Source organism: Primulina eburnea, chromosome 8 (genome assembly GCF_022965805.1).
Source record: "Primulina eburnea isolate SZY01 chromosome 8, ASM2296580v1, whole genome shotgun sequence".
Lineage (NCBI taxonomy): Eukaryota > Viridiplantae > Streptophyta > Magnoliopsida > Lamiales > Gesneriaceae > Primulina > Primulina eburnea.
In genome coordinates, this window is record NC_133108.1 from 7,765,944 (window position 1) to 7,788,144 (window position 22,201).

At 34.0% G+C, this 22,201-nt stretch overlaps 1 protein-coding gene and 1 pseudogene across 1 annotated transcript; one reads left to right on the plus strand and one right to left on the minus strand.

Annotated features, from left to right (window-relative positions):
* Nucleotides 1–1,310: 1,310 nt before the first annotated feature.
* LOC140838799 (disease resistance RPP13-like protein 4) lies at nt 1,311–3,244 on the minus strand (annotated as a pseudogene).
* An 8,101-nt stretch (nt 3,245–11,345) lies between these two features.
* On the plus strand, nt 11,346–14,583 carry LOC140838800 (universal stress protein PHOS32-like). Its single transcript, XM_073205363.1, has 2 exons — nt 11,346–12,163; nt 14,332–14,583. Exons 1-2 carry the CDS (start codon nt 11,488–11,490, stop codon nt 14,349–14,351), a joined length of 696 nt encoding a protein of 231 aa, XP_073061464.1. The 5' UTR covers nt 11,346–11,487; the 3' UTR covers nt 14,352–14,583.
* The last annotated feature ends 7,618 nt before the right edge of the window (nt 14,584–22,201 follow it).

Sequence of the window (22,201 nt, forward strand, 5' to 3'; positions counted from 1 at the left end):
CGTGATCATCTCGTGTAAAAAATCACAGTACCAAATGTTGTCTTTTCAACACAGTAGAGGATCCGAATAATCCCTCGTCGACCTAATACACAATTAATATTTTAACAAATTCTAGTGAATTATCTCTATAATTTTAGATTGACGGTAGTGATTTATGTCATATTGACTTCAAGTAATTCAACGAGGCATGTAAAAAAATTAACTGTACAACAATAGAACACATATAACTATAATTTATTGATTGTAATGATTTATATTAATGTGTATTTACTTCAAAAATATAGAATAACTCCTTTATAATTTAGTCTTCTCAATTAATCTCTCTTTATTAAGCATTTCGACTTTTTAAATTCTTTCTATTTTCCTTGTAAGTATATACTTTTATTGAAATTTCTAATGAAATAACAATTATGTCGTCGCGAGGAGATATATGGAAGGTAATGATACGGAGTTTAGTTATAACATATTTGTATATCCTTTATCTGATTAAGAATTGAAAGTAAAAGTTTAATAATTTATTTTGGTGAAGTAAATCAACAATTAATTATTTTAATACGTTAATAATATAATAAAATACGATCATATTAGAAGAATCGAGGAGTGCACGTAACTATAAGATGAATTTGAAGAGTTTAATAAAACTTTTCATACATTTGTAAATCCAATACACCAAATATGCACAATATGTGATCTTACGGTTTACTAATTTTGTTTCAAATATTGATAATGAGATCTATAAAATAGGTTTTCAGACTTTATTCATACTGAAATTTATGTAAATGACAACTTTTCTAGGTTTATGCGATAACGTAGGCAGTGCAAGACGAATGAGCAGGTTCCGAACGACAGCGCAAACTGTTAACTCGCGTGCGTGCGTGACAGCGTACACACACATATATACGTTGGTGTACTGTTTTCTCGCATTCAAATAACAACGAGAATTTTAATTTTTTTTTTTTGCTTTAACTTTGAAAATATTCCTGGATGTCGTATGATTTAAACATTCATATGATGTTTTAAAACAATTTACATCACATATGCTAGTATTAAACTTGAGCGATCTTTATTTTTATATTAGGTTGTTGAATCGACTATAAACCAGTTTATAATATACAATACGCTTCCTAATGATTTTCATTATCTTTTGTCGAGAAAATGTATATTCAAGTACTTTATCTATGTATCTTGCTGTGTATACAGATAAATTAAATGTCATAATTAGATAAAATCGTAAAATATTATGAAAATAAAGATTGTTTTTATGCAAAAGTCTATAAAATCCAAATTACAAGTTGGCTCGCTAGCACTTGTTTTAACAACGCATATGCATATAGAGGCATGCAATTCATATATACACTCAGTACTCGTGAAGCACATTTACAATCATACATACATATAATTTACAATACAATAAAGTTCACACATTCATGAAGATATATAACAATCTCGCAAACAGACGCAGATTGTTGACATAGAACGTTTAAATATTTTCAAGTGAGCTAGCTAGGGGGGTCAATCAGCCCACGCTGGGTTTTTCTGTGGCTGCATCAACTTGAACTTCCTTTTCCCAAGCCTTCAATTTTGTTGGATTGATCCACACCCCACAGGCACCGCAGTTGAATAATGTAAGCTTTGGGCAACTGATTTTCTCCAAGTACATTAAATCAGGAAACAGCTCATGGAGCTGTCTCCACTCCATTTCTAGATTGGATAAGTACTTGAGACGCAACACTTTTACCTTCCACACATCCTTCTTGTGTGGCGATGTATCTGAACTATCAGTGCACTGATACTGACCTAAATCAGAAAATCTCCCACCTCTGATGTAGAGTTTCCTCAAGTTCTCCAAATTCGCAATATCCAGCCAACTTGGAGTGGCTTTCAGTGGAAAGCACTTGAGATCCAGTTTCGCCAGTTGGGAAGGAAGTTTGGAGGCTTTTTTTCCTTTTGATGCGTCTTCTCCAGCTTCTGAAGGGTTGGAGGTGCCACCTTCTATTTTTGCTTTTGAGGTTTCTCCTCCAACTTCTGAAGGGTTGGAGGTGTCGCCTCCTGTTTCTGCTTTTAAGGCTTCTCCTCCCCAAGCAATAGTTAGCTTGAGAAGTTTAGTCATACCTTCCAAACATCTGACTTGTGTTTCATCAGGGAAATGGTTCCAAGTAGTGTAGATGCACAATTTGGTTAAGTTTTTCAGCTCCTTCAAATCAGCAAGGGTGCACGAGTTTTTGGAGTTTCTCCCTTTGACAACAAACCCCTTAAATACCCTCAGATTCTTTAGCTCTGAAAGACTCTTGGGCATGTGATCCAGCAAATAACACTCGGAAATATCCAAATGTGTTAGGCATGTAAGGGATCCTATTCGTGATGGAATTGCCTCAAGGTTGTGGCAGGCTCTTAGATCCAAGAACTCGAGTCTTTTGAGAGCCAAGATAGATTCAGCAAGTGTTATGATATTCGAAATTCCTTGAAGGCTTAAAAACTTTATGGAATTTATATTCTTCAATCCATCCAAGAAGTCTGTCTGCTCGACTTCAATGTGAGCCGCATCTGATGCCTGCCACCTACCCAAGTACAACACATTCACGTTTTTCATCATGGAAAACCAATTAGGTTTGAAATCAAGAATTGGTTCATTTACATTCATCACCAGATGAATTTTCTCCAAATCATCAACGGTCAGTGATCCTATTTTCATATCTTCAGTACGAAAGCAATCCTTCCCCCACCAAGCAGGCCTGAAAAGAGTTTTTGTAATTTTGAGTTGGCTCTCCTTTTTCATCAAAATTAAAGAATTTGGCCTTCTCAGCGAGAATTTTCAGCATAGATTGATAAAGGGTATGCATTCGATAACGCCCAACAAAAGGGCTTCTGTTGTTATTGACGGGAACAATGAACCCCTCTTCCCTTAATATACGAAAGTGTTGCTCGGCTTCCTCTTCACTTGAAAGGCCTTCAGCAACCCACCACCGCGTCATTAATCTCTTCCGGATCGTTTCATTTCCAGGGAAAATAGAAAAACATAACAAACAAATCCTCAACTTGGAGGTCTCGAGCCTTTTGTAAAGAACTTCGAAATCTTTCATCTCTGGACTGCTGTAAAAGATATCATTCTTGTGCAACCGAGGCATTTTTTCAAGCACATCCGGAGGAATGCTTTCCCTGGCCTTGAGTCGTAATTGTAAATCTTTAAACGCATCTGAATCAACGTTCGACTGCGAAGGAATCAGAAGCTTCAATTTGATCATAGACTTTCTCAACTCACTATGATTGCTCTTTTTCTGTGAGAACTCTTCCAGAGCGTCTTTATTCAGACTAGTCAGGCGATCGTTGTACTCCTTTGAGCGCTAATATTTCCTTCTCGACAGACTCAAGATCTGCTGCTATCAAGTTTGGAAGAGCTTTAACTTCAGACGAACTTGTCGGAGAAGTCTCAGATTTGGTGGTTGGGCTGACACCTGATGGTTTGGGCGATGAGTCTTTGCTTCTTTTGAAAAGGTGAAAGAGACGACGAAACGTTTTCCAACGTGAGATTTTCTCTGGACGGGAATCAGCATCATTGCCGGAGCCAGTTGGGAGGGAAGAAGAGAGTTTTACCGTGTTCACTTTTTCATCTTGAGAGATTTCATTGACAGGGGGATGGAAATCAGCAGCCTTCGTCGCAGTATCCTGGTTTGGGACCTTTTCTGGTGTGCCGGTTGCTATTGACTGCGTAGGAATATTGTTTGGAGACGATGCATGTCTAGCGGTGGCTTCGTTTACAGATGGTGTTACATCTTGCTCACGGGGATGATCTTCAATGGCATCAATTTCTTGATTTCTGGTTTGCGTAGATTGGGTGACATCCTCCTTCGGTGGGGAAGATTCTTTTGAGTTGGTTTCATTTTCAGCCAGTGTGGCATCTACGGGTTGGGGATCAGCCTAACGGTGGGAAGAGTCCTGTCTAGCAGCGTCATTATCCTCTGTTTCCTTGCTTCTGATTTCCGTAGTTTGTGAAACGTTATTCTCAGGAGGTAGTGGGTTTTGAGATACACTTTCATCTTGGGCTGGTGGGATCTGTTGGACACTGGGACCAGCCAAAGTGGCAGAATCCTGTCTAGAAGCGTCGGTATCTTCTATTTCCTGGCTTCTGATTTCTGTAGTTTGTGGATCATTATCCTCGGGAGGTAGTGGGTTTCGCGATGCACTTTCATCTTCGGCTGGTGGGATCTGTTGGACACTTGGATCAGCCAAACTGGCAGAATCCTGTCTAGAAGCTTCAGTATCTTCTGTTTCCTGGCTTCTGATTTTTGTAGTTTGTGAAACATTGTCCTGGGGAGGTAGTAGGTTTTGCGATGCACTTTCATCTTGGACTGGTGGGATCTGTTGGACACTTGGACCAGCCAAACTGGCAGAATCCTGTGTAGAAGCTTCAGTTTCTTCTGTTACCTGGCTTCTGATTTCTGTAGTTTTTGAAACATTATCCTCAGGAGGTGGTGGGTTTTGGGATGCACTTTCGTCTTGGGCTGATGGGATCTTTTGGACACTTGGATTATAATCCTGACTTGAAGTTTTAGTACCACCATCTTCTTGTTTGCCAATTGATGGAGCTTGTGTGGGATCGTCGTTGGGAGGGGATGAAATTTTGGACGTATTGACATCGTCAGCATCCTTTTTAACGTTTTCAGTGTGATCGGGTTCTTGTTTGCTGGTTTCCGCAGCCTGGTTGGTATTATCAGAATCTTTTGAGGTCTCATTTTCTGCTGGCTTGATTTCATGAGAAGCAGAACCCTGTTTCAAGGTTCCAGTAGATTCTTCCTTTCGGTTGCTTACCCCTTCGTTTGGAGGGAGAGTACTGTTTTGGGACGTGGTATCGTTTTCGACTTGTGGGACGCTCGAAACGGAATCTGTCTTGGACCCAGTTTCAGGTTCATTGGCTGCGGTGTTTTGTGTGAGATTTTGGGCAGCGGTGGATGAATCTTTCGAGGTGATTTCGTTTTTAGCCGGTGGCATTTCTTGATCGGTGGACATGACTTACAAAATTTTGGTAGATAAAATATGAATTAACAAAGACAGACAAGGAATGGTTATTTCTTGTCATGAAACCTCTGTTAATACCATGGGGAAACAAGATGGACATATATATAAAAGCAGAGGAAATTAGCTGATCCATTGAGTTTAAGGCAAGGAAAAAAAAAAGAATGTAAGGTTAATGTGAAATGGGTTTTTTTGGAAAAGTAGAACTTGGATTGAAGCAAATGATATTCCAAGGAAGGGAATCAATCTAACAAAATAACTAAGGATAGCATAGCATCTGCCTCCACTCCGTTTAAGCTCCTTTATACATATATATATATAAGGGTGTATTTAATCTAAACTTTTAATGATTTTTAATGATTTTTTTTAAAAGGTGGACTTTTGTGGAGTTGATGGATTTTGATTGCCTTTTATAGATTCTCATGGAATTGTAAAACATATTTCATAGACTTTTATAAATTTTTTTTCAAGATTTTTGTAGACTTTTGTAAACTTTTATAATTGTGATTTATTTTTTTATTAATTTCTTTTAAATAATTATTAGACATGTATAACCTATTAAATTTTAATTTTTTTTTTATTTATGAAAATGTAAATAAATTTTACTTATTTAAAGGTTAAATAAATTTAATTTGTGATAAACGATAAATGAACTATCCAATTTATTGAAATCAAAATTTCAATTCTTTATGTCAATTCAACATATTAATGAACAATATTTTTATAAGATCATAATAAAATTTTATTAAAATGAACAATTTATGAAATACAATAATCATAATGATTCAAGAAAAAAACAACAATTTATCTATTTTTACACATAAATATTGGCAATATAATAAATTCAAGATTGACCAATCATACATTTGAATAGAAGAAATTTTTTTGAGAGAGAGAAGAACCCTAGAGATGGCTTGAGATAGAAGAGAGATAGCGTATTTTTCAAAAAAGAAAGTCCATCAAAATCTTTGGTATAAGTGGAAGAATATTTTAGATTTTCTGCAATTGTACATAAGGCTTCAAGGTTTGTACATGAATAATAAAATAAGAATCCTTGAAAATCCATGGATTTTTTGGATACCTCTTGACTTTTGTAGAGTTTTAAAAAGTCAAGTTTGAATACCACGTGACTTTTTAAAACTCTACCAAAATCCATGTTGAATACCACTAAACATACATAGAGTCATTAAAAGTTTAGATTGAATACCTCTAGCTTTTAAAATTCCATAAAAGTCATTAAAAATTTAGATTGAATACACCCCCCTAATGCACCACGCCTATACGGTATTTTTTATAATTTATTTGATTAATATTTAAACGATGATCAAAATATAAAAAAAAATGAGATACTATACTGCAATTTTGTTGAGGGAAAATTGGTTAAATAACCTCGGTCAACTCTTTTTTTAAGAAAATGACATCCTCAAGTGTATTTAAAATATACTTGAGGAGGTCATATGAATTAAAAAAATAAATAAATAAAAGAAATAAAAAAAGACCCAATAGAAATTGAACATATGTCTAATAAACAAAGATTATGTCCGCTGAACTATATGTAACTTACATTAAAGTTTTAAAACTTTATTAATATATATATAAACAGACCTTAATACAAAAAAATATTTTTTTTTAAACAACCATAATACCAGAAGTTAGTTATTTTAAATGTCACAAATGTTTTTCCGTTTATTTTTTTGAACAAATCTTTTACTATATTTTTTTGCAAAGCCATGTTTTCAATTTTTTTTCTTTCACAAAACCACCCAGTAAAATATTTAAAATGGACGCTTCACCATCAGTTCTTAACATTTTAAAAAATTCGCACACATATCTTAAGAACAAATTAATGGTCAAAATAGCTGTAAATTGGGGAAAAAGCCAAAGTTCAAATCTATCTATAGTTCAATCCCTAGTAATTATATTTTAACTATTCACTCCCTAGTGAGATAATATCATACTTTCACCTTCCTAAGTAAATACTATTTTTTATTTTCAAAGGAAAACAATCTAAACCCAAAATCTAGTTTATAAAGTATCACGTTTTGTCTCAAAATGTACAACACTATCGAAGATCTAATACCACAAATTCAAGCATACTATATATCAAATTAGATTTAATTAATACCTTTATTCGATCAAATAACAGTAACTATATCATGTATTATATGCAAATTTAATGCAATGATATGAAATAAGATATAAAACTAAGTTTTAGTTTCACCATTTATCATAAATTACCAAACAATCCATACTATTTTATCACCTTATGATGTCTTGTTGCCACAATTCAAATATTTTTATCATCAACTTTTTTTCCGAGGAGAACAATAGAAGTTGTGTACAAAATAGTTTGAACATTTTTTAATATAACTGTTATGGTATCGTACATTTGTAACAAATTATATACATGAGATGATATTGTTGTTGTATATGTTAAGGTGTACCAGATGTTCGTGTTCATTGTATCAAAATCTAGCTTATAAAGTACCACATTTTGTGTCAAAAGTACACCACATTATCGAAGATCTAGTACCACAAATTCATGCAGACTATATACCAACTTATATTTAATTAATGCTATTATTCTATCAAATAACAGTAACTAATTAACTATATCATGAAAATCAATGGAGATGAATTAGAGATTTACGTGAGAAATTATTGAGGAAGAGAAAAAATTGATGTAATAGAGGAAATAAAATTAAAAACAGAAATAAAATAGAATTAAAGAGGAAAATGTGATAAAATATGAAATATGGAGTGAATTTAAAAAAAAAAAACAATTTGTGCATCAGGAAGTAAAAAATACAATTTTATGACATATAGACTGAATATGAAATTGAATTTATGATCAAAGAGTTTATCTCTACTTCTCCCTCAAAATACTTGACATTTTACTAAATTATGCTAAACTATTAATTAATTTATAAATGAAATTAATATTTTTTAGCAGCTCTAGCAAACACAACTCATCATTCATCCTCGTAGAGGCTTCAGCTCCACTACCTCCCCTTCTCTAATGAAAACATTAATGCAAATGTGTTGATTAAAACAACACTTGATTTTCATAATTTATATAATATGAATACTATAACTTTATCAACACATTAAACAAAATTAACCAAGATTACAAGGAATTCTTTTCACCTCATCCAAATTTAACTATAACCCACCACATAAAAAATATCAAATTCGTGGAAAATTCTATGCTACAACTTACAAGGTACCCAAATTCGTATGTTTTTTCTACTTTAACTTAAAATCTCAAATTATTTGTATACGAAAATTAAGTGGTTCAATGTTTTATTTTATTATTATTATTCATTATTTATTTTATGAGATGAGAATCCGCTTCCACTATCATTCGATGAACAATGAGTAATCTTCAAACATAATAACTTGAAAAACACGATAAGTATATAGACAAGATCATCCGAGAAGATATCATTTGGGAATCAAACTCTTTACCATTCATCAAGTGTCTTATCAAAGATTTATTCTTTGTGGCATTGTTCGATTGTTTTCATACGAATTGTCAAAGACAAGTTCTTTGAAAGTTAATCTGAATTTCAATTGTATAAGTCGTGAATATTTGTTGCTAATATTTCATAGCTTAGAGATGAATATCACAAATCATTGATTGTTTCAAAAGATTGGGACATCAGAACGTTCTTTATTTCATCTAATCAAGGGTGTGACTCTATTTTTTGAGCGCGTTTGCTTTTAATGATTGAATAGAGCGAGGTTTTGAAAAAGTTTGAGAGAAAACTCACCAAATCTTTTGTATTAAACTCAATAATCACGTTGATAATGTTATAGTAGATGTCCTGAAAGTCAATAATTGACTAAGAAATTTATTGACTCAAGTGTAACAAAAAATATTTATTTTAATATAATATAACTTTTCAAGGTTTCATTTTGTTTTATCTATATACCTATGCAATCAGCATAGATAAAGTTTTTGATTATACTTTAATACAAATGAATCGTAATTCGATCTTGAAACTCATTTGTAATCATTGCATATTCTAGATTGGTCTCTAGTCGATTCAACCGCCTAAAATAAAGATAAATGCCGCTTGAGTATGAGTCTAGCATCTGGGATGTTGTGTACCGTATTTCATGATTAGTCCTTACGACCCGAGGCAACATCGAGGCTTTGCATATTAGGATTGTGCTTTACTCGTTTACCGACTCCACGCGGGTCAAAAGGTGGCGAGGTTGGATGCAATTGCGACATATGTAGGAGTCAGTGTATTGTAGTCGAGAATTCACCGCCCACTTATAGGTGTGGATATCCCATATGATCTAACGAAAAAATAGTCCATGAAATATCTGGTCAGTGTGTGGGATGTACATTAGAGAAAGAGTTCTCTAATTGTGCATGCAATGACACTATGAATTTTTCATGATTGTATAACATAGCTATCGAATCTAATATACAACCTTCGATGAACAAATGATTGCAAATTCGATCGGGATATATGAGATGAAGGGACCGTACTGTACGTTAATCATAACCGACTGGTTCTTGCAGGCATTATCAATGATACCCAGTGAATCATGGGGCGGTACTGCTAGACGATTTTACCATGATTCGATGGATTTAATCAGAAAATGATTTCTGACATTCTCATGACCAAATGTTGGTTCATGAAATGAAACAAAATAGAGTAAGCACGAATAAATTAAATGTCCTGAATCACAAAGAATTGTGTACTTACGGCTAGCTGTTTCTGAACCATTGAGAGTCACACAAGCACTGAATCATTTGTTCTCGTTGAGAGAATAAATTGAAGGAGTTGAATTTATATAAAATTATAATATAGAAAATTCAAGGAGTTGACTTTATGTTAATTAAATTTTGAGAAAATAAATTCAATCTTTTTCGAAAATCCTCCTCCACATGCTCTCAATTTTTCGGCTGCCTTGCAAACTTTTAGGTTTGTGAGCCGCCTCTCAATTTTTGCTCTCCAACGTGAAAAATATCTTTTATACTTTCTAGTGCAAGTTAGAAGAGGAACAAATATTCTAGTCGTGGACTGGATTATGAGTTCTTGTAGAAAGTTCGTAGGAAAATTCAACAAGAGCTATATCCGTCAATACCAGAATAGTTGGAGTCGAACGAATTATTCATTGAAGGTAAAAATTATAAACATACTATGTATTTTTATTATATTTAAACTATACGAGTGTCCAAAGAAAATTTTGAAAGTCAAAATAAAAATTTAAACTTCCGGTACAATTTGGACACGAGAAAAACCATAACCTCACATATAATGTTCTACAATGTATATATATAAAAAATTACAAACAAAATCCTACTTTAGGATTTCCATACAAAAAATATGTATTGTAGCACGCCGATGCACGCGAGTCCTATATTTCTCCATTACATAAGGGTGTCGATTCGGGTGAGTTAGGTGGGTCGAGTCGGGTCGAGCAATAGTATTATTCAAAAATTGATCAACCCGAACCCGAGACAACTCGAAAATTATCAACCCGAACCTGAACCCGAATCAACCCGATCAATCCGTATAGCCCGATTTTGAATTTTTTAAAGAAAACTAAATAAAATTAAAAAAAATTAACAATATTTTAATTTAAACACATAATAACAAAATCTCCCTCCTATATATAATTTAAATTTGAAAGTTTAATCGTAGAAAAATAAATTATATTTACTAAATCAAATTATTTAAAAATTAAAAAATTTTAAAATAAATATTAATTATGAAAATTTATGATATAAATATAAAATAAATATTTTTTTAGACATAAAATATAGAAAAAATGTAGACAATATATATTAATTATCTATTTTAAAAAATTAAATTAAATTTTCGGGTCAATTCGGGTCGAACCCAACACAACCTAACCCGATCATTTTTTTCGGGTCAGCTATCGGGTCCAACCCGATCTGACCCGAACCCGAAAACCCCAAACCCAAACTTTATTTTTTTCGGGTTGAACCGTGTCGGGTTGATGAATCGTGTTTGATTTTGACACCTCTATGATTACAGGAGCGCTGGTGCATCAGGTTTTCACGCTAGTGCGAATCTAGACGTGTGACCATTTCATCAACTCGAACATCTATGTAACTTTTAATTTATGATCGTGGGTCTCATGTGAGACTGTCTTAATCTGTGAGACAGGTCAACCCTACCCATATTCACAATAAAATATAATACTCTTAACATAAAAAATAATACTTTTTCATAGATGACCCTAAATAAGAGATGCGTCTCACAAATATGATCCGTGAGACCGTCACACATGAATTTTTGTCATTAATTTATTTACACGAATGGAAAGTTGTTATTATTATTAAAAAAAACGGTGCCCTCATCATAATAATAAAATCCATCGCTGTTGATGTCTTCCTCGGTGTGTTGTGCAATTGGGTGCACCCGAAGACATCTGATTCCCACCCCTTAACTTCCGGCGGCGTTCAATTGATCACTACCTTTTCACTGCATGGAATCGGCGGCAACACTGCACCAGCCAGCCTCCCCTCGCTTTCCACCTGTCACCCCAACCGTTGGCGCCAATCGCAAGATCGCGATCGCCGTCGATCTCAGCGACGAGAGCGCCTTTGCCGTTAAGTGGTCTGTTCAGAATTACCTCCGCCCAGGCGATGCCGTCATCCTCCTGCACGTCCGACCAACCTCCGTCCTATACGGAGCCGACTGGGGCGCCACCGACGTGTCGGTCGAATCCGACGGCGAGAAATCACAGCAGCAACTCGAGGACGATTTCGATAATTTCACCACCACGAAAGCGAACAACCTGGCGCAGCCGCTGTTGGAGGCTAGTATTCCGTTCAAGATCCATATCGTGAAGGATCATGATATGAAGGAGAGGCTATGCTTGGAGGTGGAGAGGCTAGGGTTGAGTGCGATGGTTATGGGGAGTAGGGGATTTGGAGCGTCGAGGAGGACTACCAAAGGGAGACTTGGTAGTGTAAGTGATTATTGTGTGCATCACTGTGTTTGCCCCGTGGTAGTTGTGAGGTTTCCAGATGAGAAAGATGGGGATCCCGCTAATGCTACAGGAGGTCTGGTGAACGCGGTGGATAGGAACAGCTCAGGCCTGCATCCAGTGCAGGAGGAAGAAGAACCTATATATCTTGATGCTTCTGATGAGAATGCAGGTACCAAGTAAATGCAATTATTTGCTTCCAAAATACTTAAAAAGTTTATTTCCTGTTATTTGAGATCATAACATATCTGCAAAGCTTATAGCTTGTTCAATGATATTATGTTAGGGAGGGAAATAAAGATGGCGACAAAGTGCTTTGTTTGTAGGCTTGGATTCTTTTTACCCTTTGTATGTAAATTAGTGATGTTCACCTCCAAGAAACTAAATGAATAAATAAATGATTGGCCCTTGAATTCGAAGGTGCACTGTAAATTTTATGGTGGATGGATAAACTTTGAATTGTTGTTTGAGTTGGAAATGAGGTTTGGTAGCTGAGGAAGAGTAGTTTATTTTTACATTAGCTGTAGTTTGAAAAACTCACAATCCTGTAGATGTATAAGTAGCAGGTGGCAGATTTAGAAATTGGCTACCAATTTGTCGGCCCTCGCTTTAGTTGACATGAAACTTGCTTAAAACACTTAACAATTTACATTTGATGGCTGGAGGTTTTCAATCTAGCGGATAAGTTAACCTCCTCAGGGAAAAGAGGAAGGTCGATATATTGCTATTAACCAAATTAGAGGAGGACCAAGTTCCTAGGCTATGCAATTAAATAGTTTTCTGACTTTTGCGAGAGGTATTTAATAGTTGCTGCTTCTACAGTGCAAGATCCTTTGTTTGACATCTGTGGGCCACTTTTTTGAAATCACTCCCCATTTTACGACTAATGCAAGGAATGATTGACGAAGCAAGATAACCTCTTCAGTTCTATGAAATATGAGTTGCCTACATATGAACTATTCAGCTGAAACTGACATTAGAATGATATCAACATGTGTTTTGTCAAAATTGATGAATAACAGAAGTTTTTTTTTAAATTATTGAAAAACTTTATAATGTCAGAGCATAACACACTACTTCTATTTAGAGCCTGATGCATCCAAATTCATATCATAACGACATTCTTCATCTGAGCAATTAACACCAATAAATTGAAATGTTGAAGGAGAAATGGAGGATGAAGAGCACAGGGAAGAAAGAAGCAATGTTTCAATGACATTAGAATCCTCCAAATGTCTATGATCGATGTATTAATAGGTAGTCACCATCTGATGTTGTGATGTCCCACATCTTAAAAATGAAATATTTAAAATGAGTTTATAATGGCTTACGATGGACTTCTATAGCAACTTGGGTTAATCATTTTCTTAAAGCGAGGACGGATACGAAATAGTTGCTATAGGGGTCCATTGTGCAGTCATGCAGCCGCGGGCCCGGGCTCGGGACGTGACAGAATGGTATCAGAGTCGCTCACCGGCATGAAACACCGTGAATTATGTGCTATGCGGGGCTAAGTGCTACGTGCATGAGAGCTCCCTCTTGAACCTGCGGGACAAAGTGCTACATCACGGGAGCCACCTCTTTAACCAATAGGAGCCTACCTCTAGATTCTCGGCGCTGGTGGATCGAGGGGTTAGGTCGCGACGAGGACGTCACGTTCTGAAGGAGGGATGATTGTGATGCCTCGCATCTTAAAAATGAAATATTTAAAATGAGTTTATAATAGTTTACAATGGACTTCTATAGCAATTGTCAATTTGGGTTAATCATTTTTGTAAAGCGAGGACGAATACGAAATAGTTGCTATAGGGGCCCATTGTGCACTCATGCAGCCGTGGGCCCGGGCTCGGGACGTGACAAATGTACTGACAAACTATATGTGACATATGTATTTTATTATACCAACGCATCAAAGTATACGCTAGCATTTGATCTCACAGCCATTCATATATATCACATTGTCCAATATAAATAAATGGCTGAAGCAAATTGAATAGTTGTACTGTGGAACTGTTCTAGGCCATAAGAAAATTCTTTGACAGAAGGTGATAGCCGCAAATATTTTATTGACTATTTGCGTTCAGGGGAAAGATACCACTGTCTAGAAGTGCAACTGCTGTTAACCAGTCTCAATATCGATTACTTTTTACATTTTGACTTTCATATAGTTGGAAGAATTACGTTAGCAGGATCAACCTGACCTCCATCGATGGTTGGTTCAAATCATACCTAGACAAGTTGGAGAAGATAGCTCCTTAGAAAATGCACAGGAATTGATATTATCGTTTATAATGTGGATTCAATGAGTAGACTAATCTATTAACCTTTTGTACAATGCAGATGTGGAGAAGACTACTTGAGCAGATGATTGTAAAAGATTGCGATTCTAGGAACTAGAGAATCATAATGACGGGTATGTATTACAGAGTGCTTGTGTGAAGAGCTTTATTGCTTTTTACGTGTTTAGCATCTATGTTTTGTGTTTTGTGAAGTTTGAAGAATCGGTTTGTTGAAGAGTCTCTTTCATTTGTTTGTGAGTTGCATTGCCTTCTGCTGTATGAGTAATGGTTCAAATCCAGTCTTCCAGTTTTATCACTATCTTTATCCTTTGAGGGCTGAATAACCTCTCTTTTGTATTGCTACCCAAATCCAGTTGGGAAGCAAGTAATGAATTCTGAATGTGAATCTTAACTTTGTTAAGAAAACAATTCTCTTAGACCAAGTTTGATTTGAGACCCGACCTCAAGTTTTGCTATGCTATGCTCGAGGATTTGTCGGGTGCTCAAGCTCTAGGAATTTTTTTTTCATTACTCAAGTTTATATTTTATATTTATTTTTATCAGGATTTAATTATATATGTTAAAACTAGGTTTGTAAAAATAAAAAAGGTTTGGTTTAAAGAAATGGTCAGACACGAGTTTTAACATGTATAAATTTCTCTTAACATACTAGTTGATGGATTTGTGTTCAGTCAGAAAAAAATTGAGAAGATATTACAAAATATGAGTTGATGAAATATATTTTAATCAAATCGCAGTATCATTATGTAAAATTTACAGATTAATCAATACATCTTCATAGATCCGAATGCATACTTGTTGGAGATTGACTTAGCGATCGTAAACGTGTTATTAACACGAAGTTTGGATATTGGCAGTAATCCAACTCATTATTTATTTATTTACTTTTCATAACTGAGAAAAAACTTGTAAAATGTGTATTAGATAAAATATCGAGCTAAAAACAATCGTATACAAACATCATCAATCAAGTAAAACATTTAGACAAGTTTTATGTGACAAGTTCATCCAATATAGTATTTGTAGAAAATCGAACATGTGACCAGTTGATCATATGTTTTCTTATTCCATCAACGTGGACACCTTGTTGAGGGCTAATCCAACTCATTATTAGTTGATTGCTCGTTATTTATGTCAATGAGATTTACATAAAAATCATGGAACTGTAAGAATAAATATAAATGGTTGGATATATGTATTAGAAGCAATACTTTTAAATATGGATTGGTCGGAAAATTAAACGTTTGCTTTTGGACGTTTTGTGCGTGTCATCGTCGGTTCGAAGGTTGTGCGAATTTTGACGGAGTGGGGTTTCTTTAATTAAATGAACAAACTTATTAGTGATAACATTAATTATGGATGCCGATTTGTCAATTGAATGTTTATCTTGCCTACATTAAATATCTGTTATTCTCATTTTTTAAAATCTATATACTATATTATTAAACCTAAACATCTCATATTAACTAATTTTGATAAATCAATGTGACACCAATTTTTTTTACTGTTCATCCTTCATAATTTATTATATTAGATTTATCAAAAACATTTAATTATTTATTATATTAGATTTATCAAAAACATTTAAACAATTTAATTGTATTTTTTATATTAAAATTATTGCTTGATTATTTTTTGAAAAATATGTGGGTAGTCTGTGAAATTTTATATACATGCTTTCATGTTTTTTAAGAACAAAAATAATATTTAATTTTATTTAAAAATAATAAACTTAAAATTCTAAATTTTTGAATCGAGTTTTCTATGCAAATTAATTTTTTAATCCAGTAGTTATCTAATTTAATAAGGAAATATAACTTTGAAAAATAATTAGATTTTGAAGATAGGTTTTAAATTTGGGTATGAAAAATTCATGGATTTTTTTTATATAAAAATTATTATAGTGAAGGTAGTTCTTCCTATGAAATTTGACAGATAAATTTTGTATTTTATTATAATTTATAGTATAATAGAAGATGTTATGATTTATAACATAGGGAATTGATTGAGCCAAAGAAAATTAATCATTCTAGAATGCTCACGTACTCTGAATTGCGTTTTCGTCAACTTCCGTTGCGAAAATTTTCTTTGCACTTTGACGCGGGAATTAATTGAAGAGTAAGTCATGTGAGACGATTTTATGAATTTTATTCGTGAAACGAGTCAATCATGTCTATATATACAATAAAAAAATACTTTTAACATAAAAAATAATATTTTTTCGTGAATGACCCAAGTAGAATATCTATATAACAAAATTGACCAGTGTGACGATATCAAAACACGTTTTTGTGTTAATTGAAACCTTTGGAATTTTTATAACCCCTTGAGAATAATCCTTTAGAATTAAGCAATCTAACATGCGGTTTTTGTATGTGTGAAAAACACGATCTTTCAACATTATTTATTTGTTAACAATTTCTTATTTGAAAATAAAAGAAATTCTTAGAATTAATATATGAGCTACATTGGTCGAAGTTAAGGGCCCATGGGCGAAAGGGACACAGCATGGCTAGCCGCAATAAAGGACTGGGTGTTCGTGTGAATATAAATCGAAAACCGAAAATTTGAGCTTCGGAGTGTATATACCAGCTAAAATCAAAGGCATAATCACAGTAATATTGTTCGAAAAGCGAGACAAGAGACATGTTAATGTTATTAATTTCATGACATCTAAAAATAAGAAATCGCCCCTTTTCTCGATCGTTGCCATCGTCAACCTGATTTGGGCCTTAAATCTATATTTTAACAAATTTCAACCATTCTATTAAAATATTTTTGAAATATCGAAATAAACGTGTGATGCAAACAAATTAGATTACAAGATTATCTAGACGGATAATTGTACCAGCCGTTGCTTCTTTCGCAGATGATGAATTTCGAGATCTAAAATTATAGGTATATTCATCAACTCTGAAGTTCGTAAAAATTTCACCCCAAGTCAAATTATCATCATCAAACACGAGATTATTTTCGCTATCACTATTATTATTAGTGTACCATCAACCACTCATTATTATTATCTATATCAGCCGAAGAAATATTATCACGATATCATATCGACGTCTCAAAGACTCATTATACTTGATATAAACCAAGTCGTTCAACTTTTTTTGCTCCAATCTATTTATTCTTTTGGAATGAAGCTGCATATATTTGATATAAACTATTTTTAGCTTTAAATAATAACTTTATTTAATATATTATTAAATACTAATATTTAGTATTCACATGTTCAAACACGATCCAATTTTGTTCAGGATCAGATGGGTTAGACGAACACTTGAAATTCGGGTGTCGAACACCCATAAGCCGACCACCATTCCGCTGGTAATTTTGAAATAAAATTAAAAATTGAACATTAAAACTATTAAATATCAATTAATAAAAGTAAAAGTATTGATTACATGGTGATTTTTGTTTCTTTGTCTAACTGCCATGGATCTTCAAAAAATTTCTTCAGTATTTTGTACATTAGCAACCGATCTATGATCTTATCTTGTAACTTCTCAGTTTCACGCATCATAGCGATACATTTATACAAATCTATTACAACTTTATTGTCATTTTCTATATTAGAATCCAAATAGAAGAACTCCGGGTTTAAGAAATGCTTAGCAACATGTAAAGGTCGATGGAGTTGTATCGTCCACCTATGATCAATTATATCAAAAATATTTTTATACTTATTCTCCTTGTGATCAAATTAGTTAGCAATAATTTCTTTAACTTGATCCATTGCCTCATAAATATAGCCAGGCTTTTTTTTCTCTATCGACCAATCAAAAAACTTTCACCATAGGACCCCACTTCAACAACATAAACGACCATATTCCAAAATGAAGACATTATTATAACCTATTTTGCCGTTTACATAGTGCTTCTTTTGCAAATCAAGTAGTGATCCATTTATCAAATATAATTTTTTTTCTCAAACTCGCCTTGTGCTTTTGAAACCACTTTAAAGTAAAAAAAATTGTTGTAAAACGAGTTTTTCTGGCTGTAACCATATCTTTCTGTCTCCTGAATTTTCTCATCACGTTTAAAACTTGGGGCATGCCTAATACTTAGTTATGTTCTACATAATGCATATTTGAGTTGACGAAGTGTATAAAAAAGTTTACACATTAGGTGGATGTGTTTGATGCAATATGAAGTTGGCATGTTGAGCTTGGTTGGGCAAGTCAAGCCAATTTGAGTTGACTAATTGTTGGACACGTGGGGATCTTTTTCAGAAGGTTTGGAATTATTGCAATTCGAGTTTGGACACTTGGCAACATTCAAAATATGTGACAGTTGGATAGTGTGCATGCAAGGATCAGAAACACTTGTCATCCATGCATGCAGCAGGGCAGTTAGCATGACAGTTACACTTGTCCAAATTCTGACAAGACAGGTTGCCCAAGTAGTTAGTTTGGTTTAATTGCATTGTATTTTTGTTTATATGCATTGCCATGAGTTGCACAAGGGCATATTCACGACCGTGAGCCTTTGGTGTACGCAAACCTTGGCTTCCTATTGTATTCTGATTGTGGATGAATGCAAAGGTTGGGCAATAGCCCATAAACTATTGTGTTGCTTACTTGATTGTGGATGAATGCCAAGGTTGGGCAATAGCCCATAAACTATTGTGTTGCTTACTTTCTGCAAGTGTGCGTGGGTTTGGTTGGCCCTTTGAAGTTGATAATCCACTAAATACCTAAACACGGGGGAACGAGAGTTGGCTTATTGAATCAGTGTGTTGATTCAAGCCTCAAAAGGGCGACAAACTCAAAAGAAAAATTGTTGTACGTGCGTTAGTTATACTATATATATATATATATATATATATATATATATATATATATATATATATATATATAATATCCATGAACCATTATTCCCTTTCATATACATTCTTCAAGTGAGGAAGTTTAATGAAATCTTCAACCGTCAAATCTAAACAATGAGGAGCTCATGGAGACCAATATAAGTGAGGATAATGTACTTCCAAATAACGCCATGTTCTAAGTGAGGATAATGTACTTCCAAATAACGCCATGTTCATTAAAATTTAAATACAATATAAAAATTACATATTAGAAGTTAGAACTTTAATTTAAATAGTATAATAATATTATTTAAAGTAATATAACTGATATCAAAATGTAAAAATTAAAACCATACCAAGTAAGGTATTTGCGCTTGCACCATGAGTAACAATTTAAACCACAATTTGCTCCCAATTTCTTGCACATATTTTTCGAACAAATCAAACAGTTTCGGACCCGTGTGAGAATAGCTCGACCCATTTACATATTCTATCAACACAGCCCCTTTTTGACCATTTACCAAAAAAATAATCAATGTCCAATTTTTTATCAGTCCACCATCTGCCATCAAATTTTCCATATTTAACATGGTCATCAATGTATTCTTTCAATATTAGTTTTTTATGTTCTAATTCTTTTTTTAAGTATGTCTAACTTCATGATAAGCAGGGGCTTTCATTCCCAACCAAATTGTCCAACAACTTCAATAAATAGTTTTAAACTATCATAATTCAAGACATTAAATGAAATATCTGCATCATACATCCATCTAGCGAACCTTTGCACCACATTATCTCTCAGTTTCTTCTTATTTTCATCATACAACTTCGCTGCTTTTAATCTTTTTTCTTTCCTTGTTGTATAGTATCATCAATATTTTGTCGGAAGTATAAATCTCTTGGACCAATTTGTTTTAGTTTCTTTCCATGAAAATCTGACGCAAGATTAAAACGCTGACAAAATGGAGCTGATTTAGGTAGTTTCCCTTTTGCCATTAACTCTTCTTCGACTTCAGAATTTTCTTGTTGTTCTGCAACATCATCAAAGTGAGGGATCACATCCATTTGATTTTTTAGTTCTTTCTTTTTTGTCATATAAGAACTGGTTTCTTCTTTCACGTGTTCTGGACATCTTGAGCAAGTTTTCGTATTCTTATTGTCTTCAACAAGATGTTGATTATGTCGATAAATCCCACAATTAGTTATTTTTCTCTCAAAAATTGCATTTCTCTTTATTGGTATTTTTTTGGTCTTCTAATGTTGCATAATTCTACGCTGAATCTTTTCGAAGATCTTGTGATTAGGAATTGACATTGTTATCGGCAAAATCATTCTTTATTCTCGAATATTGCTGTAAAATGTTGAAATACAAAATCAAAAGTACAAATACAAAGTATAAAATATAAATATATTGTTGAATACAATATGAATCCAATCATCCGGGAAGCAATAGAAGTTGATATTGGTGGCTGGTGTTACAATTTTTGATGAAGCACACAAGCACAATATGTTAATCACTTAATGGAGGTAGAAATTTACCTTGATTGGATCGTTTGGCAGCAGAAAGGGAGACTACCAGCTGAAATGCTATCTAAGCTTCGAAGTACCTCATGATATCCTCTTATATGGGGGAGATTACATGGTTAATAAAAGTCTTTAATCCTACTTCATATCCTGGCGTGACTCTTTCTCTAGTCATCATAGTCACTGCACCACTCAACATTCCATGTAATTCACTTTCCATCTAGTATTGAAAATATTGCACATCTATTCAAAGTCGTAAATATATACTAATTCTCATTAATTAAAATAGAAAATAGCCAACCCTCACGAACTTTTTCTATGGTTTGGTAGTAATGTTTATTATTAACCTGAAAATGCGAGAGACATTGAAATCAATGAGATGATGTAACATTTTGAAGCAAGATAACTAACGAATACAAATACATACATGTCTCATCACAGTGCTTCGATTGTTGTTTAAAACTTTGATCCACTCAATCATCAAACTCTGCTACTTTACCGGACAACAAAAACTTGTGTGAGATGATCTCACGGGTCGTATTTTGTGAGACATATCTCTTATTTGGGTCACCATGAAATAGTATTACTTTTTATGCTAATAATATTATTTTTTATTGTAAATATCGATAGGGTTGACCCGTCTCACAGATAAAGATTCGTGAGATAGTCTCAAAAGATATCTACTGGCATAGACCACAACAAATACTTATATTTTCAAATCCAATAAAGGTTCATGACTTTAAATTAGTACAAAGAGATAGCTTCTTAAATTGGACCCATCCAAAAACAACGCACAAGGAGAAAGCATGATCTCTGGTCGGATACCTACTCTACAATCACAACCTTGTCCCTCGATTTTGATATAGATCCTACTGAAAACTTGTCTTCTTTTCACCCCCAATCACATGTTCGCGATGAAACATAATTTTGATTCCATGGCATTAATCAATGATGAATACAAAAACAATTAACGTGGAAACTCAAGTAAAATTGTTGATACATAATTCCTAAAAGCAAGCCTGTAAAAGAACAGCAACAGTACCGAAGGAATTCCACAACAACGGAGCAGCCAACATATATATGGAGCCTCGGCCTATAACGCACCAACAGGACGTTCCTACAGGTCGCGAGGGAAGACACATGCAAATCCTACTCAGAAGGATTCGAACAGAGAGTCTAGAATCTCGAGAAGATTGTGAGTTGGGCGCCTCAACAGAAGGTGTTCTCGCATTTTTCTTTGTCATGCTTCGTGAGCCATTGTGGATGGAATTCGACGATGGGCGGTGTGAGCAACGGGGTGTGCCGGTGTGGTTCTTGTGCTGGCCGTACTTTGCGGATCAGTTCATCGATGAGAGCTACATCTATGATTACCGGAGGTTTTTGATTGAAGAAGAAGAGAAGCCATGTATTGATCGATCTGCGCTTGCGCTTGCACTTGGAGAAGACGTTGATTAAAAAAAAAAAAGGAAAAGACACTTTATGGCTCGTTTGGTTTTAGTAGCTTTTTACTTAAAAATATTTTTTAAAATTAAAAAAATGTTTTTTAAGCAAAAGAATGATATATTTGTGTATGGAT

Coding starts and splice junctions, on each gene's coding strand:
- LOC140838800 (XM_073205363.1), top strand. CDS start 11,488: ATGGAATCGGCGGCAACACTGCACCAGCCAGCCTCCCCTCGCTTTCCA. Junction 12,164..14,331: donor TGCTTCTGATGAGAATGCAG/GTACCAAGTAAA, acceptor TGTACAATGCAG/ATGTGGAGAAGACTACTTGA.